The sequence below is a fragment of the Pogona vitticeps genome, chromosome 2 (genome assembly GCF_051106095.1).
Source record: "Pogona vitticeps strain Pit_001003342236 chromosome 2, PviZW2.1, whole genome shotgun sequence".
NCBI classification, from domain to species: domain Eukaryota; kingdom Metazoa; phylum Chordata; class Lepidosauria; order Squamata; family Agamidae; genus Pogona; species Pogona vitticeps.
The window spans coordinates 14,653,684-14,668,742 of record NC_135784.1 but is presented as its reverse complement, the minus strand read 5'-3'; the positions used below and the strand labels follow the sequence as shown (position 1 = coordinate 14,668,742).

Below are 15,059 nucleotides of genomic sequence, written 5' to 3'. Positions count from 1 at the left end.
TTTGCAACCTCGCATGATGCCTGTCACTTGTTTGGCTGAGAGGGATTTTTCTGGACTTGGGTGCCCTTCAATTTATCCAGCACCAACCAATCATTCCTTCTCATCTCAAAATTCAAAGACAGCCCCGCCTCTCTGCTGAGCATTCTAGTTCCCTCTCTTTTGACTGTTGGAAGCCTTTTGTGTTGCATGTTGTCTTGCTGTTAATCTGTTTGTGCCTGCCGGTACTGAAATGTTTTTGTTCTTTCTCCTAAAAAAAAGTCTCAGAGTGAGCTGTTAAGATCTTCAGGGCCAGGGAAGGAGAAAGGGGTGGACAATTTGGAGAACTTGTCGCTATTCTGCTGTGAGCAGGAGGACAAAAAAGACAGAGGAAAAGGGAGAGTGAGCCGTCCCCTCCCACGTCTAACGAGGAGGACAGTAACAGTGGTGCAGAAAAGATGACAGGAGAAGGCCTAGAGATAAGAGGAAAAGGGGAGGATCCTAAGAAGGAGAAGAGAAGGCTGGAGGTGTTCCCAACATGGACATTGGAGGAGCGAGGGAAGTCTAGGGAAACAAGGAAGGTAGTTTTGCGGGAAGAAGAGAAGGAAGAGGAAGGAGAACCTCGAATCTTTAAAATACTCGCCCGATCAAGAGAGGTTCGGACCATCTCCCCGCTGAGGGAGGAAGATTCCTGTGACCGTTTGCCCCTTTTATGGACAGAGTTACCAATAGACGTTGGCTATGTTGGCCCTGCAGAAGCTGTTGCTGACAAATCCGCTAATGCTGTTAATCAAATTTCTATTCCAAAGAACTTGACCCCTCCATTTTTCCCCTCCAAAATCAAGGAACTGTCATACCCTAGTGACGAACCCTGTCACATCCGCTCTGTGGATCTCTGTACTTCAACTGCCTCACACAGAGGAATTTGACCAGAAATTCAAAACTTTACAAGATTGCTGGTGGAAAGAATGGCCTTCCATCCAGTCAATTAACTGTTTTCTTTCTTTAACTTCCCATCTTGATAATGTATATACCCACTAGTCAGTTCCTTGTATCAGTAAGCTTTTAGTAATTATATTTTTATTGTATTTTATCATTTTTTGTAAGCCCCCTGAGTAGACCTTGTCTAGAAGTGGAGCGGGGTATAAATCTAAATACAGTGGGGTCTTGACTTGAGAACTTAATCCATATTGGAAGGCGGTTCTCAAGTCAAAAAGTCTGTAGGTCAAGTCTCCATTGACCTACAGTTCATTGAAAACCGATTAATCCCGTAACAGGCCGTTTTTGTTCCATTTTGGTCTTTTTCTGGTCTGTAAGTCAAATCTTAGTGTGCAAGTCAAACATAAATTTTGTGACGAGAGAAGTCTGTAACTCAAAAAGTCTGTAAGTCAAGCCGTCTGTAAGTCAAGGGTCCACTGTAAAGTAAAAGAATGTGAACAACTGCTCTTCAAAGCCTCCAGGTGTAGGGATTCGCTTTACAAAACATCTACAGGGTATGACATGCGCGCGTACACACACAAAATTACTCCTTTTGAAAGCCAGAATTAGAATTCTAGCCACTTTGGGAAGAAAGAAGTGGACTTTGAAACTCATGGATAGCCCCGTGCAGCAATAATTGAGCCCGGGGGCAACAGACGTTGCTCACCCCTGCTGTACACAGATGTTATGTTTCGATTATTCAAGCGAATTATGCCCCTCACAATACTTTCCTTAAACTGCTGTTGCGCTACACGAAACTTTAATTTGCTAAAACCCAGTGTGTGTCTAAAATATAGAACATTAGACACATTTTTCTTCCCCATCTCTGCACACACAGGGAAATAGTGAAACCGCATGAGAACCTAAGAGGTGCCCTGCTGGATTAGGCCAAGGGCCCATCTCGGTCCAGTTTCTGGATACAGTATTTCAGTGGCCCCCACCAGATGCCTCTGGGAGCACATGAAACAACCAGATACCTATGTCCTGATCCCCCTGCCCTGCATCTGGAATTTGGAGGGACCTTCCTTTTAAGCCTGGAGATTGTACATCCCCATCATCATGGCTTGTCACCTGCGATGGACTTTTCCTCCAGGAATCTGTCCAACCCCCTTTTCAAGGCATCTAGGCCAGATGCCATCACCCCATCTGGTGGCAAGGAGTTCCACAGACTAACCACCCTCTGGGTCAATAAATATCTTCTTTGGTCTGTCCTCACTCTCTCAACACTTCACTGGAGTGCAGGTCCCCTGGTTCTGGTATTGCCTGAGTAGGAAAAGAGCTTACCTCTATCCACTTTATCCGCCCTCTGCAGAATTTGATACCTCTCCATCACGTTCCCCCCTCAGGCGCCTTTCCTCTAGACTCAAGAGACCCACACGCTGTAGCCTTTCCTCCTCAGGGAGGTGCCTCAGCTCAGTCATCATTCGAGGCGCTCTCTTCTGCAGCTTTTCCACCTATAGGCTTTTGCCCCTTTCTCTAAAACCTATAGGTTTTAGAGATATTCAGTGATACCCAGTGTAGTGTGATTAAGAGAGGGACAGACTGGGACTTGAGTCCTGCGTTCGAATTCCCACTCAGGCGTGGAAACTCGCTGAGGGTGTGGAACCAGTAAAACCACTCCTTAGATATCTCACCTGGAAAACCCTATTTGCGTCCTTATACGCAGGTTCAGACTTGAAGGCACAGAACACCGACAGAACAGAAGCAATCCTTCAGCAATCCTTACCCAGTGAAGTATCACCTTCATCCTCCTCCAGGTGGTCATTCCGAAAAAGCAGCTCCTGTTTAGCACCTGACAGATCTCCTTCTGTCCCGGAGGTATTCTTAGCCACTTCCGACTGCTCCGGCAGGTAGACAGAGGATTGGAGAAGAAATGGAACAAGACAAGGTAAAGTTTTGGGGTTATGCCTTCTTTCACGTCCCTGGAACATCAAATCTTTGGGCTAATGACCTCCAGGCTGATTTAGGAGAAAAGCTGGCCATTCTAAGCCCCTTGGAATAAGGAGAGCTTTAAAAAAAAAAGAGAGGAGGACGACAAATCCCAATATCCCCTTGTAAGCACGGCCAGGGGCCGATTTATGGGAGATGTTGGGCCTTCACAGCCCTTGGAAGAGATAAACAAAGCCCTAGAACCCACCAACCACCAACCAGGGTCACCGGCCAGGGGCTGATGGGATTTGTGGCCACAGGGAAGCCGTTTTTCTCAACTGGGCATGGCATTCCCAGGACGAATCGTTCATCTCACCTGCTTTTTCTCCTCCGCCTGGCTCAGGAGGAAGCCTTCGGCCAGGGCCACCGCCTGGGAACTGGTCTCCACTTCACATTCCCTCACCCAGCTGGACATCTCCGGGGGAAGCACGGCCAGGAACTGCTCTAGGACCACCAGGTCCAGAATCTGAGCCTTCGTGTGTTGCTCCGGCTTCAGCCATTCACGGCAAAGATGATGGAGGCGGCTGCAGACTTCTCGGGGCCGCGCAGCCTCCTGGCGATTGAATTCTCTGAAGCGCTGGCACCATACGTCAGAGCTCAAAGCTTCTCCGTTTAGGGTCTTCGCCATCGTCCTTTCCTGGAATGCCCTAATATCGCCGGCCTTTTCCATACGAATCCCTTTTCCCGCTCCACAAGCAGCTGATTTTGGCTTTCCCACCTCTAGTCTGTACAATAAATCAGCCTGCAGGAAGGAATCAAAAATCTTTCTTTCTCAAAGCAAAGATTATAGCAAGACTATGCAAAGCTAAAACAACCCAGGAGGGAGTAGCAGATGGGCGAGACCAGGGTTCGAATCCACACTCAGGCATGGAGATTCATGGGGGGGGTAGGAACTGGTGAAACCACTCCTTAAATATTAACAAAACAAAATTATATTCATCTTTGCAGACACCCTCGGCCTGATCGGATCATATTGCAGATACCCTGGACTGCCAAAAAAGTTGTGTCAAGTCGGTCCATAATCCAAGTAGTCCAGAACACGTAGAAAGCTATCTAGCATTTTTTTTACTGTATTGAATGCAGACAATTTATACCAGCTGTTATTCAACTTTTTAAGCTCAAGATTTTGTCCCAGCTGTTATATGGTATACCAACGTGGATCCTAGTATTTCTCACAAGTACAGAGAGTGTTCCCCTTCATGGATTGCTGATGGAAAACAAATTGATTACCATATATTCTCCGCAGCCAAAGATGGAGAAGCTCTATACAGTCAGCAAAAACAAGACCTGGAGCTGATTGTGGCTCTGATCATCAGCTTCTCATAGCAAATTTCAAGCTTAAACTGAAGAGAGTAGGAAAAACCACTGGGCTAGTCAGGTATAACCAAAACCAAATCACTTATGAATACATAGTGGAAGTGAAGAACAGATTTAAGGAAGTAGATTTGGTGGACAGAGTGCCTGAAGAACTTGGGATAGAGTCTTGTAACACTGTACAGGAGGCAACAACAAAACCATCCCAAAGAAAAGGAACTGCAAGAAAGCAAAGTGGCTGTCCAACGAGGCCTTACAAATAGCAGAGAAGAGAAGGGAAACAAAATGCAAGGGAGATAGAGAAAGTTACAGAAAATGGAATGCAGACTTCCAAAGAATAGCAAGGAGAGACAAGAGGGCCTTCTTAAATGAACAATGAAAAGAAATAGAAGAAAATAATAGAAAAGGAAAAACTAGAGATCTGTTCAGGAAAATTGGAGATATTAAAGGAATATTTTGTGCAAAAATGAACATGATAAAGGACAGAAATGGTAGGGACCTAACAGAAGCAGAAGACATCAAGAAGAGGTGGCATTAATACACAAAGAAATTATACGAGAAAGATTTGGATATCCCGGATAACCCAGATAGTGCGGTTGTTGACCTTGAGCCAGACATTCTGGAGAGTGAAGTCAAGTGGGCCTTAAAAAGCTTGTCTAACACCAAGGCCAGTGGAGGTGATGGCATTCCAGTTGAACTATTTAAAATCTTAAAAATTGACACTGTAAAGGAGCTACATTCAATATGCCAGCAAGTTTGGAAAACTCAACAGTGTCCAGAGGATTGGAAAAGATCAGTCTACAACCCAATCCCAAAGAAGGGAAGTGCCAAAGAATGCTCCAACTGCCGTACAATTGCACTCATTTCACACGCTAGCAAGGTTATGCTCAAAATCCTACAAGGCAGGCTTCAGCAGTATGTGAACCGAGAACTCCCAGAAGTAGAAGCTGGATTTCGAAGGGGCGGAGGAACTAGAGACCAAATTGCTAACATGCGCTGGATTACGGAGAAAGCCAGAGAGTTCCAGAAAAACATCTACTTCTGCTTCATTGAGTATGCCAAACTATAGGAAGTGCTTAAATGGGAGTTCCTGACCACCTTATCTACCTCCTGAGAAACCTATACATGGGACAGGAAGCAACAATTAGAACAGGATATGGAACAACTGATTGGTACAAAACTGGGAAAGGAATACGACAAGGCTGTATATTTTCCCCCGTGCTTATTTAACTTATATGCAGAATACATCATGCGAAAGGCCGTACTGGAAGAATACCAAGCTGGAATTCAGATTGCCGGAAGAAATATCAACAACCTCCAATATGCAGATGATACCACTCTGATGGCAGAAAGTGAGGAGGAATTAAGGAACCTTGTAATGAGGGTGAAAGAGGAGAGTGCAAAAAATGGTCTGAAGCTCAACATCAAAAAAACTAAGAGGGGAGGAAAGCAATGACAAACCTTGACAGCATCTTAAAAAGCAGAGACATCACCTTGCCAACAACAGTCCGAATAGTCAAATCTGTGGATTTTCCAGCAGTGAGGTATGGAAGTGAGAGCTGGATGATAAAGAAAGCTGACCGCCGAAGAATTGATGCTTTTGAATTGTGGTGCTGGAGGAGGCTCTTGAGAGTCCCCTGGACCGCAAGGAGAACAAACCTATCCATTCTAAAGAGTGCTCACTGGAAGGACAGATCCTAAAGCTGAGGTTCCAATACTTTGGCCATCTCATGAGAAGAGAAGATTTCCTGGAAAAGACCCTGATGTTGGGAAATTGTGAAGGCAAGAAGAGAAGGGGATGACAGAGGATGAGATGGTTGGACAGTGTCATTGAAGCTACCAACATGAATTTGACCAAACTCTGGGAGGCAGTGGAAGACAGGAGGGCCTGGCCTGCTCTGGTCTATGGAGTCACGAAGAGTCAGACACGACTAAACGACTAGACAACAACAACAACAGTGTTCTTTCAATTTTTCTAAGATCCATTTTGGGAATGCCAAGATGTATCCCTGCAGCTGCCTTACGATTAGAGACTGGTCTAACGTCACTAGAATGCAGTGCTTGGCTCTTTGCTTTTAGACATTGGAACAAGGTAAAATACATGCTGATCCCTCCCTGGGATATCTTAACCTTCTACAGAAAGAAGTCCATAACAGCTCATGGCCTAAAGCTTTTCCAGCCAAAGTGCATCTATTAGGGCTCTCTTTGGACTTTCTTTATTCCCAAGAATCCAAGGCAGCCAACTCTACCTTAGAAAATGGCTTGCAAAACATGCTCCATCTTGCACCCTGGCCTAAACTATAATTTCTCCTAAAGTGCTAGGTATTTAGAGAACAACCTTTTGCACAGACTTCCCATGTCAGCTCCACATGGTAACGGCCACCTTTAGAACAGACTGCCCATGTCATCTCCTGCATCATAAGGGCCACCTTTAGAACAGACTGCCCATGTCATCTCCTGCATCATAATGGCCACGTTTAGGACAGACTGCCCATGTCAACTCCTGCATCATAAGGGCCACCTTTATATAAAATATTTGTCTAATATATATAATATTTGTCTATCCTAACGGTGGCCCTTATGATGCAGGAGCTGACATGGGCAGTCTGTCCTAAAGGTGGACCTTATCATATACAGTCGTGCCTCAATTAGCGATGTTAATGCATTCCGCAAAAAACATCGCTAATTGATTTGATCGCTAATCGAAACACAGTTTCCCATTGAAATGCATTGAAAACGGGATAATCCGTTCCAATGGGAACGGATTGCGGTCTGTAAGCGAAAATCTCCATAGGAAACATCGCTAATCAAAACGCGGTTCCCCAACTGAAATGCATTCAAACCTATTCAATGTATCTCAGCTGTTTAAACCATCGCTAATCGAAACAGGGGACCCAAAATTTAATCGCTATTTGAAGCATGGTCCCAAACCATCGCTAGTCGAAAATTGCCCATAGGGACCATCGCTAATCAGAGCACCAAAATGCCCCGAAAAAGTCATCGCTAATCGATTTCATCGCTAATCGAAGCGCTCGCTAATTGAGGCACCACTGTATCTCATTATTATCTGGGCAGCCATTTTGCCCATCAAGGTCTTCTCTCCACAAGCTCATGTAGTATAAAATCCCCAAGGGTCGAAATATCTCAAGAGGACTCACCTCTGCTCTGCTTCTGCAGCCCCATAAGTAACAGTTAAGGGTCCCTTGCCGACCTGGCCTTGCCCCCTTTGTTTGGGCCTGGGGACGACCTGCTGAAAAGTCGCAAAGGCCCAGGGAGTGATCTGGAGGGGCTTCTATGCAACGGCTTTATTTCTTTATTTATTTTCATGGCACTAAAAACAAAGATGGTCAATGTGCAACCCTCCAGGTGTTGTGGGGACTACAGATCCCATCATCCCTCCACATTGGATGTGCTGGCTGATAGGAACTGTAGTCCCATAGCATCTAGTTGCACTTTTTTTCTATTCCTTATGTCAAGAAAGGGGGCTTTCCTGATCTTCTAAGGATCCTGGTCGCCTGTGTCAGCTACCATGATCACACACGTTTCAGGGAGAGTTAATCAGGAAAGCTGGACACAACGGAGGCCCGGCTTCTCGAGAAATGGTGTGATTTATTGGGGGCAGAAAGTGGAAAGTTAAAATTGAGATTAGAGGAAAAACAAGAGACAACAATCTTGGAAATGCAGGATCTTTTAAGAAATTAGAACTATTTTGATTCTTTTTGTATTATTTAATTCAAGAATATCATACCCCCGATTTGGGCTTGTCATCATCATTTTAGAATGGCAAAGGTGGAGCCCAGCCTCTATCAAGGAGGCACAGAGGGTATTTGAACTCTCAACTTCTGGTTTTGCAGCCAGATACTTAAACCACTGAGTTCTGGGTGTGCATGGATCTTTTTCTGCATTTACACTAATGCAAATTCAACAATTAAAAAACCAACTAAGCATGGGTTTGATACCCGAGCGAAGGTTATCTTTTATTGGTTCAGGTATCACAAATCCAGAAAACTGTAAAACTAAGGCGGATGCCTTCACAGCTGAGCCCGCAAAGGAAGCTTCCCCCACTGTGTAGTCTTTACCTTCAGGGAGTGCACCTGGGGAGGATGGGTTGCCCAAAGACTTTTAATAATAATTGCATGCCATCGATTCTGACTGTGGACAAATCTTTTCTAGGTGCAGAATGCTCAGACGTGGCTTATTCTTCTTTTGGAGTTGTGCTGCTACCCAGTTTGGCCTCTCTCTGGGCACCATGAGGAATCCAAGCTCTGCAGCTCCACAGGAATCTCTCTCGTTCACTAAGCCCTGGCATCCTCTTCCAAGATCTTTCTTCTAAATGCCACACAAACTCCCCCCAAAAATCTAGGCCTTGCTATCTGGGAACTTCCTGTTTGTTTTTTTCATATCCATTTCTGGCCAAATCCAGGGTAATGATGGCCCGCTGTACATTTGAATTCAAGCCATTATGGTGCCAGTAATAAGAAATGACTAGAATAATGGAGTTCAAAGGCCACTGAATCCAACCCTCTGCTCAGTGCAGGAATGCAGATCAAGGTGTATCTGCCAGGGGAGGATCCAGGTTTTTCTTGAATGGCTCCAGTGTTGGAGCCCTCACCAACTCCCGAGGTCACTGGGTCCATGGTCCTACTTCGTACTGCTCTAACAATTAAGAAGATTTTCCTGATCGTCCACCAAAATCTGGCTTCCAGTAACTTGAGGCAATTGTGTTAGTGAGATCCATTCTTACTGAGCCCTTGAATGGCTTGCAAGCGGTTTAACTCTGTTTCTCTCATTTTTCGGGTTTTGCTTTTTCTCCCCCCCCCACCTCCTTACCTGCATTTTAAAGGAAAATTATTTTCCCAGTGGTTTGATCACTAGGAAGAGAGGGGCTTTGCTGGTCAGGAACTCCTGACTTTGTCCTCTGACTTCGTGGTGTGTGCAGGTGGCGGGGACTCTGAGCCCTCCCACCCGGCGAGTTGGCAAGGCTCGCCTGCAAGTCAAAAGGTGCCGCCTTGTGCATTGCAAGCATCTCCCTGGAGTCGAGAAGAGTTGGTGGACTCTCCTGTCATGAATTTGATTATGAACATTTTAAAAGTAGAATAGAGATGGATTTTGTTTCATTACAGCAAGGAAACAACTAGAAGCTGACTAATGTCCAGGTGTTAATTAGGAAGAAAAAACTGTACAAGGTCAGTTCTTTTTCCAGCAGAAGAAAAAAAAGTAAAGAAGAACAAGCTGACCCTTATCTTATCAAAACTCCAATGGACAAGGACACAACGGCTTAATTTAAGAAAGATGGGCGAAGAGAGACGGAGAGTGACGGAGAAGAGATGGAAGGGAGAGAGACGACACACCGAGAGATATGCAGCCGACAGGACTTTATTTTGAGATTGCGTAAGAATGCTTATTTAAGATATAGTTAGACAGTTCATTATTTTCACTTTATAGAGGAAATGACTGGTGGCTAAGGCTGGGGGTTATTTTGGAAATAATTTGGAAATACTGAATGACGTTAAAATGAGCTTGTTGAAATGATATCTTTTATAATAAAATATAAAAAGACAAATTGTCTGTAAGCTGTCTCCTTGTTTAGACTAAGCTACTGTAGTAAATTGGATATTTTGGAACTAGGATTGTTTTGATCTGGCCACATTACGCTACCAAATTAGGGTCCTAAAGTAATAAAAGAGGAAGAGCAGACCTTCCAGATTGTTTATTTAAAATCGTGAAAGAGTGAGAAGTCGCCTAGAGCAAAATTACAGGACCCGATTTTGCTGGCAATAGGGACGGATCATTCTGAATCCCTCTCTGTTTCGTGTAAAGGTAGTTCTAAGGAACGCTTTTACCACATCTCCAAGGGTCGCGGGGAGGGGGTCAGTGGGGAAGCTATTTATTTATTTATTTATTTATTTATTTATTTATTTATTTATTTATTTATTTATTTATTTATTTATTTATTTATTTATTTATTTGCACCCTGCCTTTCTCCTTAGAGGCACCCAAGGCACTGATGTGCAACAAGGAAAAGACAATCTTTAAAAGTTGAAAACCATGAAGGGGAGAAATATTTCAAAGGACGTTCGCAAGTATTGTATTAAAAACAGTAAATGAAATTCATACTGAAAAAACATTGAAAAGCAGCAGAGAACAACAGTCCATTAAAGAAAAAAACACCCTGTGATTCTGATTCTCAGTTTTCCCTCTTCCACTTCCACACATTGTGCTGTGCTGTCTTTTTTTTTTCAGGTGCAAAAACTGGTGTGTTTGAAATGCTGCAAAAAAAAAAAAACCCTTAAGGGAAGTGTTCTCTGGTCCCTCCTTTCTTGTGCAGAACAGACTCTGCCTTTCTGCTCCTTTTACCCCTGCTTCTGTTACCATTTCTTAAAACAGTCTTTTCTCACTATAAACCTTTGGTGGAGTTGTTTAGAATAAAAAAGATCTCTTTTAGTAATAGGTGCGCCTTGCTTGCTGGTATAAAAACTTAGTGTGGAACTTTTCAATGTCGCCTGTTGTTGTTTTCACTCTATAGCGTCTGGTGAGAGTTTCTGTCTATTTTTTTAAAATTGGTTTTGTTATTTTGAGAACTACGTATCGAATGCTGTTTTTCTTGTGGGCCGTCAAGTCACCTTCGACTTCTGGCAATCGACTTCTGTGAATTGGAGGTTTCCGATCTCTTCTGTCCCTCAGCTTCTTAACCCTCTTTTGCCCCTCTAAAATGAGTGGAGTTTTTTTTCGGAGTAGAAAATATCTCTTTAGCCACATGTGCGCCTCGGTTGCTTAGAAATCCCCTGGTGTGGAAAGTTTTCAATTTTGCCTGTCCTTGTGTTTTCTGCTTCATCGTTTGTGTTTGTTTTTATTAATCTTTTTTTTACATCCCTCAGCCACTGGATAGCTCAGTGCTTCAGGTCTCTGAAGAGCCAGAGGTTGGTGGTTCAGTTCCCCCAGTGGGCCTCCGAGGAGAGAAGAGCCGGCCTGGGTGGCCTTGGGCCAGCTGCCCCGTTTTCCCAGGGCTCCCCAGGAAGAAGACAAGGAGAAACCACTTCCGAGTCGGGTCTACCTGGAAAACCCTGGAAATCCCGTGAATATATATAATTTTGTTAAAGAATCGGCCTGGTGCATCTTGCCCTTTTCCAATCCAAGCCCTCGGATTGCATGGGGGGGGGAACGGGGGCATCCCCTCCACCAAAAGTGAAGCGAGGGGGACCTCTGGCAGCCGCCAGTACGCAGAATGCTTTTGCAGAGCATGATGGGAGAAATGGGCGGGGATATGCAAAGAGACATCCAATGACTGCCCGGAGGATCCGACTCCCCCTCGAGAAAAGGACCAGATCTGAAGAATCCACAGAATTTCTGGCCAGTTTTCCTCTCAGGCTTTTGCTTTCCCTCTGGACGGAAAGTATGTCCTTTTCGGAGCAGGCAGCATGGGATCCGAGAGAGGGCGGTTGGCGAGGGGGCGCTGGGCGGTTCGGCCCATTGCCTCGCTCTCAGGTCCCTGGGAGGATGCTGGCCCTGGGAAACCCGGTGTTTTTTTTTTTAGAAGTGCAGGTATCGCTTCTTGGCCTTTTGGTTAAGATCAAGTGTAATATCTGTTCTTATCAGTTTAATATCTGATATGTCCTTTATATATTCAATGGCTTCTTGGACCTGAGAGATAGAAGAGGGGCTTCCTCTGTCCACTCCATGTATAAACCTGGTGTTTGCTCAAGGTTCAAAGACAAAGATCTTTTGACAGCCAGAGAGCAAAGATACTCTGGGGAAATTGCTCTCTGAACTTCTCTTAATAATTCTATTAATTTTAATATTGATATTCATAAAATTAGTTTTCATTTCTTAAAGGTATAGGGAGCAATGATACTTCCATCCAGTGAGTGAAGTTCGTCTTCAGGTTTGAGGGGTCTTCTCTTTTGAACATGAGTGTAGCCATGGCTCTTTTCCAAAAAGCAGGTGTGGGAATGTTCTGGAGAAGCAGCTCCACCCTGGCCAGGTTAAATCCTAGGGGGCTAACCAGGCAGCCTTGTTTAACTCCCACCCTCGCACAGACTTTCTCAGTTTCACGCTGGTGGTGGTGGAGCAGCCATCGTAGAATTCACAGACTGGCCCTAGAAAGTCCTTGGTCATACCAAAGTCAGCAAGTCTCTCCAAGATGTGGTTGCGTTGGGATGGAGCCAAAGGCATTGGTGAGGCCCAGCCAGGCCGCTGTGCGTTGTTTCCTGCAGTGGCGGATGTTATCAAGGACAGTCTGGAGTAAGACGTTGTGTTCGTAACAGGCTTCGCAGCTTATGAGCCCTTTCTGTTGTGAGCTGACAGCATTGCCTCTCGAGCCTTGCATTGACTTCCTGTCAAGTGAAGTCCCCCTTAAGGGGAGATTGTGACTCCATTTGGGAGAGGTGGGGCATAAACACACACACACACACACACACACACACACACATATACACACACACGCACACACACACAAACACACACACACACACACATCTGGACAATCAGCTTCCAAGCTTTTGTGCTCTGGAGAATTTAAAATGTGCCAAAACAAATGAGCAGGAATGTGAAAATTAATATTTGTTGTGATGATTTCAGATCCCTTGTTTATAGACTTTTGTTGTTGTTGTTTAGTCGTGTCTGACTCTTCGTGACCCCATGGACCAGAGCACGCCAGGCCCTCCTGTCTTCCACTGCCTCCTGGAGTTTGGTCAAATTCATGTTGGTTGCTTCGATGACACTGTCCAGCCGTCTTGTCCTCTGTCGTCCCCTTCTCCTCTTGCCTTCACACTTTCCCAACATCAGCGTCTTTTCCGGGGAGTCTTTTCTTCTCATGAGATGGCCAAAGGATTGGAGCCTCAGCTTCAGGAACTGTCCTTCTAGTGAGCACTCTGGGTTGATTTCCTTCAGAACGGATAGGTTTGGTCTCCTTGCGGTCCAGGGAACTCTCAAGAGTCTCCTCCAGCACCACAATTCAAAAGTATCAATTCTTCGACGGTCAGCTTTCTTTATGGTCCAGCTCTCACTTCCATACATCGCTACTGGAAAAAAACATAGCTTCGACTATGCGGACCTTTGTCGGCAAGGAGATGTCTCTGCTTTTTAAGATGCTGTCAAGGTTTGTCGTCGCTTTCCTCCTAAGAAGCAGGCGTCTTTTAATTTCGTGGCTGCTGTCACCATCTGCAGTGATCATGGAGCCCAAGAAAGTAAAATCTGTCACTGCCTACATAACCCCCTCTCTTCTATTTGCCAGGAGATGATGACTAAGTTTATAGACTTAGCTGACTTTTAAGAGCTTACACTTGACATGGTCTTCCCCTTTGACTGCCTTTATTCTGCATTACCGATATTTGTAAGCCACCTTGAACACTACATGTACTATAAGTGAGGGTTATAAGTGTAACATGTAATAATGGTTGCAATAAAATAGTTAGGCATTTATTTATTTACTTATGTGTTTATTTCATTTAACACCTGCCTTCTTCCTGGAGAGGACCCAGAGTAGCTTACAAATATGTTTTAAAAAGGAGGGTGCAACAAAAAAGGACAATGAATTACAATATCTGAACGCTATAAAATAATTCATCAGGCTAAAGCACATCTGTAATTTATTTAAACCATATTAAAATGGCCAAATTCAATTCAGATTGATTATATTCTCTGCAGCCAAAGATGGAAAAGCTCTATACAGTCAGCAAAAACAAGACCTGGAGCTGATGGTGGCTCTGATCATCAGCTTCTCATAGCAAAATTCAAGCTTAAACTGAAGAGAGTAGGAAAAACCACTGAGTTATTCAGGTATAATCAACAGATTTAAGGAACTAGATTTGGTGGACAGAGTGCCTGAAGTACTATGGATAGAGGCTCGTAACATTGTACAGGAGGCAGCAACAAAAACCATCCCAAAGAAAAGGAAAAGCAAGAAAGTAAAGTGGCTGCAAATAGCAGAGAAGGGAAACAAAATGCAAGGGAGATAGGGAAAGTTACAGAAAATTGAATGTGCACTTCCAAAGAACAGCAGCGAGAGACAAGAGCGCGTTCTTAAATGAACAATGCAAAGATATAGAGGAAAATAATAGGAAGGGAAAAACCAAAGATCTGTTCAAAAAACCTGGAGATATTAAAGGAACATTTTGTGCAAAGATGGACATGATAAAGGACAAAAATGTCAGGGACCTCACAGAAGCAGAAGACATCAAGAAGAGGTCGCAATAATACACAGAAAAATTATACCAGAAAGATCTGGATGCCCCGGACAACCCAGATAGTGTGGTTGCTGACCTTGAGCCAGACATTCTGCAGAGTGAAGTCAAGTGGGCCTTAGAAAGATTGTCTAACAACAAGGCCAGTGTAGGTGATGGAATTCTAGTGGAACTATTTAAACTCTTAAAAGATGACACTGTTAAGGTGCTACACCCAGTATGCCAGCAAGTTTGGAAAACTCAGCAGTGGCCAGAGGACTGGAAAAGATCAGTCTACATCCCAATCCCTAAGAAGGGCAGTGCCAAAGAATGCTCCAACATCCGTATAATTGCACTCATTTCACACGCTCGCAAAGTTATGCTCAATATCCTACAAGGTAGGCTTCAGCAGTATGTGCACCGAGAACTCCCAGAAGCACAAGCTGGATTTTGAAGGGGCAGAGGAACTACCCTGTTTACCCAAAAATAAGACAAGTTCTTATATACATTTTTTTCTCCAAAAAACACATTAGGGCTCATTTTCAGGGGATGCTTTACTTTACAGTCATGTCATCTTCTGGCTGCTGCACCATGGTGGAGGGCGTGGTTTCACTTAACTGTGCCAGCTGTGCCCTTTTCTTGAAATGTCTAATCTGGCCATTGGTGACCCATGCAATACAGTGGTGCCCCGCATAGCGACGT

At 44.4% G+C, this 15,059-nt stretch overlaps 1 protein-coding gene and 1 pseudogene across 1 annotated transcript in view; one reads left to right on the top strand and one right to left on the bottom strand.

Annotated features, from left to right (window-relative positions):
- LOC144587169 (uncharacterized) overlaps positions 1 to 3,511 on the bottom strand; it is a 68,831-nt gene extending 65,320 nt beyond the window's left edge. Inside the window, 2 exon segments of the mRNA XM_078386786.1 lie at positions 2,681 to 2,792; positions 3,287 to 3,511. Of these exon segments, the coding sequence (XP_078242912.1) occupies positions 2,681 to 2,792; positions 3,287 to 3,511 (337 nt within the window).
- An 8,230-nt stretch (positions 3,512 to 11,741) lies between these two features.
- Positions 11,742 to 11,917, top strand: LOC140705241 (U2 spliceosomal RNA; annotated as a pseudogene).
- The last annotated feature ends 3,142 nt before the right edge of the window (positions 11,918 to 15,059 follow it).